This window comes from Ipomoea triloba, chromosome 7, assembly GCF_003576645.1.
Source record: "Ipomoea triloba cultivar NCNSP0323 chromosome 7, ASM357664v1".
Lineage (NCBI taxonomy): Eukaryota > Viridiplantae > Streptophyta > Magnoliopsida > Solanales > Convolvulaceae > Ipomoea > Ipomoea triloba.
Window position 1 is genome coordinate 6855600 of NC_044922.1, and position 9518 is coordinate 6865117.

A 9518-nucleotide genomic window follows, 5' to 3' on the forward strand; every position below is an offset into this window, starting at 1 on the left:
ATAACTGGATGAACCTATTCAATGATACATTGTTTCTTTAATTTGTTTTGAATTGTCACAGTTAGGAAAACTTCAATCAAAGAAAAGTGTTCTAAAAGGATAAAGGAATTTTGTTATTGATCTAGGATAAAACTAAATTATAGCCAAAAAAAAAAAAAAGTCTAGAAATTCCATACCTATTAAAAGCATTTTTCACAAATCGAATTTTGACGTTAAGTATCGCATGCTGCCTAAGGCAATAAAAATGATAGATTTGATAAAGTATATATGAGCAAAAGCAAGACAAGAGAGTTTAATTATCCCAAAATAATAAAAAATATATATATAAAATGCATGAGCATCTCTTTCTTTCATGGAACAATGAAAGGCATTGCAAAAAAGCAATTCGTTAGGAATATGTCACAAACACTTGGCATCCATTAGCTTAGGTTGCCCTAAAACTAAAAAAAAAATAAATAAATAAAATTAAACCAATAGATCAGAGCACATTGTTTGTTAATATTTATTTATTTAATGAAATTTCCCATGATGAATTAATGTCTAACGGTTTTTTTTTTTTTTTTAAAAGGCAACGGGTCAAATAGACCAATGTATCCAACCCCATGAATTAAAATATGATTCATCTAGGCTATTATACTCCTAATTATTTTTCATATATCATTTTTAGCCTATTTCTAACAAGTAACCCATCTAATTTGATGACATTGAAAAATAAAATAATAAAAAATGATGACATGTTATTTATATTGATGTTTTGGATGATTTCTACCCTATTTTATTAATGAAGAAAATGATTTCTTGCAATGAAATGAGGTAGAAATCAAAATTGTTATATAAAATTTTAATTACAGTGTACTGCATTAATGTGTGTGTATGACGAAGGGGTATTCACTGTCATTTGACAATGAGATTTCATGAAAATCGATATATGAAAATTAAATTATTTCATTAATTCTTCATTTGATGTACTTAAATTAATTAATTTTTTTTAAACTTCAAAATAATACGAAAGTTTGTGTAGTACAAGGTTTGCAGTTCCAAGGGTTGTACTTCAGACATGCATTTTCTTGTCGCCGCATATCTTTTTACTTACTAGAAGTACATACAGTTTCTGATTCTGTTTCAGCATGCATGACTGCCATTTGCATGGTTCTTCTCAGCTTTTGTCCTTTACGGTGTAGGTTTTCTGCAGTCTTCTTTCTTTTCTTTGATGATTGATGGATTCCATCTGATAAGAGCATTTAATACTGTTTAATTTCGTGACTTTATATTCCAATGTCTCGCGTTAATAAAAGCAAGATTTCGACATATTTACATGCCATGGCGCCATGCTACCTTTGAACGCAATAGTTTCTGTACTATTTTCACCAATATTACTGTCATTTTTTTAGGTCTAAATTAAATAAGCAATTATTAATTTTACTATTGAAAGTGTATTGGTTAGTTTGGATTCATCGTCGATTTAAAATATGAGAATAATTAAAAAGTAGGGAATAATAAATCAGACATTTGATCTATATTGATTGACACCATCAAAATTTATTTGCTTATTCCATCAAAATTTATTTGCTTATTGGTTATGTGACTAATTGACTTGACAACTGCATAAATATTTAAATTTTAAAAGCCACAAAAAGAAAAAAGAAAAAAGAAAAGAAATTTTGACGCAATAAATCAACAATCATTTTAATTATTTAATTTAGAGTAAATTCTATTTTTGGTCCTAGATTTATAGGTGACATTCCACTTTTAGTCCCTTTTTATCAAAACATCCACATTTGGTCATAGTATTATTGTGTCATGACCGTTTTTTATCCTCTATCAACAAAATAGTTTTAACGCTGTTAAATACAAAGACGTTTCAGTCTTCAATTATAGTTTTTTTTTTTTCAAAAAAAAATAAACATAAAAATATAGTGGGATCAACTCACTTTGTATAATAATGATTAAAATGTCTTTGTATTTAACTGACATTTTAACGATTTTGATAAGGAAGGACCAAAATTGGTCATGTCACAATAATACTAGGACCAAATGTGGATCTTCTGATAAAAAAGGACTAGAAGTGAACTGTCACTTATAAATCTAGGACTAAAAATGGAATTAACTCTTTAATTTATGGTAAAAAGTAATGTTTTTTTTTTGGATTATGAGGCTAATTAGCATGAGTGATGATGGCCATGGTGTGGAGCAACTTGATTTGAGTGGTGGATGGAGAATTTACATGAGAGGTTGTGGCAATGGGGGTGTGACTTCTTTGGGAGGTTGTGTGGCTGCAGGCACAACTTACTTAATTTGGAAGTTGAGATGGAGAAGGTGGAATAGCTTGAGTGGAAATGCTCAAGTGAATGGAATAGCAGGTACAATGTACATTCTCCATTTCTTATCCCAAATATAGGTCCTGTTTGGTAAATAATTAGCTTATCAGCCAATTTTGGCTTATTTGACCACTATTAGTTGTTTGATTAATAAGCTTTTTGTAACTCCAAAATGCTAAAATTCAAAAGGCTACTCAAAGCAACCTTTTCAATTAGCTTTTTGAGAAAAGAAATTGTACCAAACAGCTATCGGCTAACCGCTAATTACCAAACAACTTTCTACAATCAGCTAATATTATCAACAAATCATTCATTCTAACCCAAACAACCAACCCAATCAGCCAACAGCCATTTACCAAACAGGGCCATAGTCTATTAAACCATTGTGTTAAGCTCGTGCGGTTTACATTTATCATTTCTATGTTTTAGGTAATTAGCTAGTCTAGTTTCATCTCATCTTTTGGATTGGAATTGTGTAAACCTAAAATGATACTTTTAGTTTTTTTTTTCAACGAACTTTATATACAATCTATCAAATTCAATCCTTTACAAAAGTTTTGTACCTGTAACACAGTATTAAAAAAAACATTTTATACTTAATAATGCAAGTAATTTAACTTTTTTACATTAGTGCACTTAATTGTAACGTTTGATATAACTAATGATAATGTCAGGTGCACTTAATATTCTTGATGGGTGTACACAATATTGGGTCACTTTATTGCACTATATGAAACTGTTATTTGCACTTTTAGCATAATTTACTTAAAATTTAGAGTTTGAATTATTTAAAAAAATGTCACCTCATTTTTTAAAAAATTACTTATGATTTGTTAGATCTTTTCAAATAGATAACTATGATTGGTTCTTAATTTTCTATTTCGCCCCCGCTCTCATTTTTCGTTACCTATATATATATACATATATATATGTATATATACATATATATATGTATATATGTATACATATATACATATATATATGTATGTATATATATGTATACATATATATATATATATATGAGTACAATATTAAATATTTTTTATAAAATAATAAAAAATTAAAAGTTAAGATCTTATTTTAATCAATCAATTTTTATCAAACAAAATTGTAAATTAAATAAGCTATAAACTCAATCAAATTAATAGAGTTTACGTGGCTTGTCATCTCATTTATTACCTGATTTGAAGTACGGAACATGATTATAAATATCATTTAAGTTTTTGTTATATAAAGATGTTGGATTTGTAGTTTATTATTAAAAATTATAATAAATAAAAGGGAGAAAAAAGAGCGTCATACAGGTGTTCACAGATATATAATGAAATGCTCACCAAAAAAAAAAGATATATAATGAAATGTCACGTGACCAACTAATGCCAGAAATTCTTGTTTGATATCCTTTCACTGTGCATTCATGTGAATTGCTGAACCACTCCGGTCGAAAACCTGACTGGTTGGTTGGCCAGCCGGTTTAATGCTGTAAAAGGAAAATTGAATCGACCACATTTCACTATAGCCCTTTTAGAAGCTTTAATTGTAGACCCCAACACCTACCTAACTACTTAGCTGCTAGATGATTCACATGATGATAGACAATGATATAATTATTAGTTTACCATATATTCACATCTTGCAAGTGTGTATGTATATATATAGTGAAAAATGTATTTTTAATCTCTCGATCAATTATTTTTATTAGTTGTTTTAGTCTATTAACTATTTACCAGCCATTACGATATACATCCCGAACTCTTCAAAAAAAAAAATCAAAAGTCTTAACTTATAAAGCAATATAACTATTAAACTTTATTAAAATTTTACTTAGTACATGAAAATTTAAATTTTTATTCTTTATAACTTTTATCCAATTTTGGTATTTAATTCACAAAATAGAGAAGTGACCGTCTTCTTTCTTAAATTTTTCCTCATCAACATTCAACACTATATAATACACGTGTATAACAATATAATGTGCATTTCTAGATAATCCTGAGAACTCTGCAAAGTGCATTTTGGTTTTATTTGATATTTTGATTTTATATTTGGTTTAAAGGTTCACGTTTTATGGCATAGAGATTAGTAATTATGATTTATGTTAAAAATTTATTTTAAATGCATTGTCTAGTGTAAAAAAGTGCACCGTATAATGTTAAAAGTTACACTGTAAAATTGACTATAATTACAATAATGTCACCACATTTTTTTTTTCAAATTTAATTTTGATCTAATCCGTTCAATTTTTACAAATGTAATTAAAGTTGAGATTGAATTTTAGTTTTCTAATGGAGACATGTTCTGATGTGAGTTATATATATATATATATGCAAACTCATATGAGAACTTGTTCTTAGAAGAAAATTAAGAATGAATTTTAGTTGTTTATCAAGAAAAATCTAATGGATCTAATGCAATTTGAAAAAAAAATACAATTTGATGGAATTCTAGTAATTTTTTTCTAACATCAAAAGTGCAATATTTAAAATATAGAGTGTATTTGTGGATAAATCCTAAAGTCTATACTAAAATCTTAAATTTTAAAATCAAACCTAAACCATAAAATACTAAACCGTAAGTATTATAAAAATTTAATCTATAAACCAAATTAAAAAGCGAAATACTAAACCAAACAAAAAAAACTAAATCATATAGTGTTTTCTAAGTGCATGACATTTTCTAACTGGCCCAAAAGATACAGTATAATGTTGAAAAGTACACCATATAGTGTTAGAAAATGCACTTTTAATATTGAAAAGAATTACCAAACTGTTAGTACAATTTTTCTCATCTTTGCTTAAGAACCGCTAGATAGGAAAATGCTTCTTTTCCCTTTAAATTTGTCCTCTCATATTTCCCCTCCTATGTGGCTCCCAATCATTGACTGAAAAATCACTAATTAAGAAAAAAAAGTTAAACCAATCAAATGATATCAAGTCAAGAAGAGAAAGATGTAGAGAAAATAAATTAAGAGTGTACCACTAAACAATAAGACTCATCATTCTATTTATACACATTACCAACATCAATACCAATATTAAGTATTTGGTTCACATTATCATTATCATTTTGATTCTAATGTTTGAGCAAAACTCATCTTTAATTAAATAATTTAGGGAAGGTGCTCTAGGTTGGTGCCAATTGAAATGTAATGTGCAAGGCAAAATTTGTCTTGAATTAGAATTGAAGGAAAGATAGCAAAACATGACAAGCTCTTCATTCATTTCTCATTCTCCAAAAAGTATTTACATTTCCGGAATACAATTTCCAAGAAAAGCTAACTGGAATTCAGAAGGATCCTTCTAAGATTTCAAAACCCCCCTCACAAATTATATTTTGCAAAATATAATCACCTCAAAATGCCACCTTTCAATCAACATACCCAATTTTCCTTCCTTCTTTCTTTTCTTAATTTTTTCCCTCAACAACTAGAAAATTTTCCAAAATCATCCTTTCAACTTTTTTTTTTTTAAGATTAGAAGAAAATTGGAAAGAGGATTAATTTGGGGAAAGCTGATCTGTTCCCTGGGGGAACACAGCCCCCATTTGCACCTGACTAACGTTGCCATCCTCCTGCTTCTTCTCTTCATTCTCTCCCTCGGATTTCTCGAGGGTACTACTTTCACTGCTCAGAGTACTACTACTACTTTTACTCCCAAACGACGACGCTCTACTCGATATCGCCGTTGCGATAAAAGTGGGCTTCTCCTCACCCGCCATGATCACCAGAAACTTCTCCTCCAAAACCGGCGCCGCCGCCTTTTCGCCGTCGCCACTACCCTCTCCGGCCTCGAGATCCCGGCCGTCGCTGTCGGCCCTGTTCTCGAGGTAGCCGGAGAGGCGCCAGTAAGAGCAGGCGAGGATGAGAAGCGCAAAAGCGATAAGGCCGAGCATGGCGGCCAGGCCGCCGAAAAGGTACGGCACCGGCGAGTGCCACGGCGAGCGAATTGCCGGAGATGTCGGCGCCGGAGCTGATGAAGCTTCCAAGGTTCTCATCTTAGATTGAATTCTTTGCTTTAATTTTAGTTGAGAGTTGAAATTAGGTTGTGGAGGAGGAGGAGGAAGAGAGAAGAGTGGGTTGAGAGGAAAAGAAGAGTAATGGGGATTATTTATAGATGACAAAGCACGAGTCATTTGCATATTTATTGGTGGGTTTTTGAAATTATTGAACTCCTTTAAATTTAATTTTGATTATATTTGAAATAAATATTCTCTCAACCCCATTTTACACCAACTCAGTAACTGTCAGCGTTCCATCATGTGTTCTTACACCCATAATTAACTATCCAAAAATCAATCGAGCTATCTGTACAGCAATTTCATTTTACTTGTCCTGCCTATTATTAATCAGTCAAATTAACTCATCTTTATTTCTAAAACATTTTTTTTATAAATTTTAAATTAAAATTTTCTGTATTTACTAGTAATTTTGTATGTAATTTTTAAATATATAAATTTAATATACTAACACTAAATTAAATATTACAAATTAAAATTTGAATTAATTAAAAATAACTTGAGTCAAGTTTCGTTAATCAGTTACATAAAATGGTATGGGAAGAGTATTTGTTATTAATTTTAATTTTGTGTTCAATAAAATACATATATGTTATTGTGTTTCAAAAATATTAATAATTTTTTTAGTAAGATAATATTACATCAATATTGTAATTTTTTTATATGATTCAAATTAATTTAGAATCACATTAGCTAGTGTCATATCTTATTTAAAGAGTTCCTTTAATCACGTTTACTTAGCTTCTTTTCTTTCATACCTATCACGAGGGACAGATAGTTTAATTTGAACTTAAAACTTTTATTTAAGTTGAGATGTCTTGCCATCACATTATACTCTAAATTTGGCTATAATTAATAATACTAACAAATAAAAGCAAAAAAAGATGGGTGGTTTTTAATGTGAGATAAAGTAAATGGGGGTGTGGGGCAGGAGGAGGGAAATATGGCATTTTCGAGTTTTAATTTTGTTATGTTGAATTATGTCGTCATTTTGCATGAGGGGTGTGGGGTCAGTGTGTTTATGCCTTTTGCATATAATAATCTAAAAATGTACAGTGGAACGCACTTTGGACAAAAATAAAAAGAAGGATAAAAGCTTATATTGCCAATCATGGGATGAGCCAATGTGTGGGGTGTACGTATGCTTCCATTGTTGTTACAATTATATATCACGATAATACGAAAACGTATTGAGAAAAATGATTATCCATCGTAGCTGGGTTACATTAATTGACTATAATCTTAGATTTAATTTAAATGCTATGTACATTAAAAGTGTACTCATTATTATATTCGAATATTTTAAACCGTCACATTTTATAAATTAAATAAAAAAGTTAAGGGGCAAATATGTCATTTAACTATTCAAAAAATATATGAACATCTAAATTGGACTCCAGATGAATTCGTGACAGTCAGACTGAAAAAAATACTACTCAAATAATATCCCATCAGTTACCACCCACCTAGCAGCTGAGAACGAGACCGATGGCATGCCCTTGTATCACGATTTTTATGTTTTAGGAGGGCTTTATTTATAGTCCAAGAAGTGTAAAAATTTAAACTTTACTTGAAACTATCCATTGGAGCTCTCTTTGAGATGGTAGGTGTCTTGATGCTAGAAGTCTTAAAGAATGTGTCCAACAACTCTTTTTCAATAAAGACATTCTTTATTCCTTGTACTTAATTATGTCGAATATACTTTTGTCACTAGACCTTAGATCTGTTAGAATGAGAAGTGTTGAACTCTAACTTAGTTCTACGATATTTTTTGTTTAATACATTTATAGTGTATTTATTTTAAGAATATAAATTTGGTTCATAAACACTAATTAGCTCTGTCGCTTATAAATATACCAAAATCATCCGCACCCATCCATCGACAGGCTGTTTCATGTATAGGAAGATAAACGATGACAAATAATTGCAGAGAGTACAGTGTTTCAAATTTCCTAGCTAGACTAATTACTATCATATTAAGGTAAAGTAGCATTTTCAATTGGTTTCCAACCAAAGTTAGGTGCAGCATAGGATTCTTTATAAAATGTAACATTCTTTTGTGCTTTCACTACGTCATTTGATCCCCTGATTCCTATAGCTAGATAAGAGTTAGCTATGAAACTTAAATAAGACCTTGAGGTTTATGTATCAAGGTACTCTCCATATTATATAGTTATGTTTGATTTAGTTTCTATATATATTTAAATTTTTGTCAATTTAACTTGTATACTTTAGAATGTAATGAAATTAAACACAAAAAATAATATCATTAATCTTTTTTTTTGCTGAAGCACAATGAGACAGCAATGCAGCACCTTCGCTGAGGTTCAAACTTATTCCCATTCACATGAAGGTGTGATCGGGTACCACTAAACCACAAGGTCATTAGTTTTTTTTTCATTAATATTATTCCTTCGTGTTTGGTTTTCAAGAAAAATGAAAACATCTATGAATAATGTAATTGGATTAATTTATATGTGTTGATGTAGTTGTAATCAAACACCAACAACAATATCCATACGTAGCCCTCCCTGCTTGCCACTCGCCAATTGACTATTGCAGACCTTTGACTTTACTAGATCGACCAAAATCCTTACACTATCATTTGTCGCCCATGCATGATCTTGCAACACACAACACCTAGCTAACTAGCTACGAGTCTACGACGTTCACTTCATCGTTTACTCAATCTAATTTTCCTTTTAAACTACTTTTTTCATCCTATTTTATGCTTCTTTTTTGTACATTTCAAAGTAATGTTTATTTTAAAATTTAAATGGTGGTATTGCTAAATTCTTACTTTTCTTTCAAGAGTTTAGTTCATTTATAGTTATTAGGCGAGGGTTTGTAGGTCAATTCTAGTATCCTTATGCTCAAAATGCGACTTTGATAGTTATGCATTCATGGATGCAGTAAATGCTAGGCGCTCGTTAGACGGTAGAGGAGCGCCTATGCTGCTAACTAAAAAAACAGTGCACCTGTGTGAGTATATATATATATAATGAAAAAATTAACAAGACTGAGCTGACTGAATTAACTCGGTTAACGCGATCAAAATAGACGAGTTAACTTAGCCGAGTTAGGTGCTAGGCGGCTGAGCCGGCCGAATTATGCGCTAGGCGGGCGCCTAGGAGAAAAATCGCCACGGTCTAGAGGCGCCTAGACCGATTTTTTCAATAGTGCACT

At 30.6% G+C, this 9518-nt stretch overlaps 1 protein-coding gene across 1 annotated transcript; it reads right to left on the reverse strand.

The window, feature by feature from the left end:
- Positions 1–5510: 5510 nt before the first annotated feature.
- Positions 5511–6410, reverse strand: LOC116024868 (protein GLUTAMINE DUMPER 1-like). The gene has a single exon (XM_031265881.1). The coding sequence runs from the start codon at positions 6309–6311 to the stop codon at positions 5814–5816; it is 498 nt and encodes a 165-aa protein (XP_031121741.1). The 5' UTR covers positions 6312–6410; the 3' UTR covers positions 5511–5813.
- Positions 6411–9518: the final 3108 nt, after the last annotated feature.

Excerpts from the sequence above, each read along its gene's own strand:
- LOC116024868 (XM_031265881.1), bottom strand. The coding sequence starts at position 6,311 with ATGAGAACCTTGGAAGCTTCATCAGCTCCGGCGCCGACATCTCCGGCA.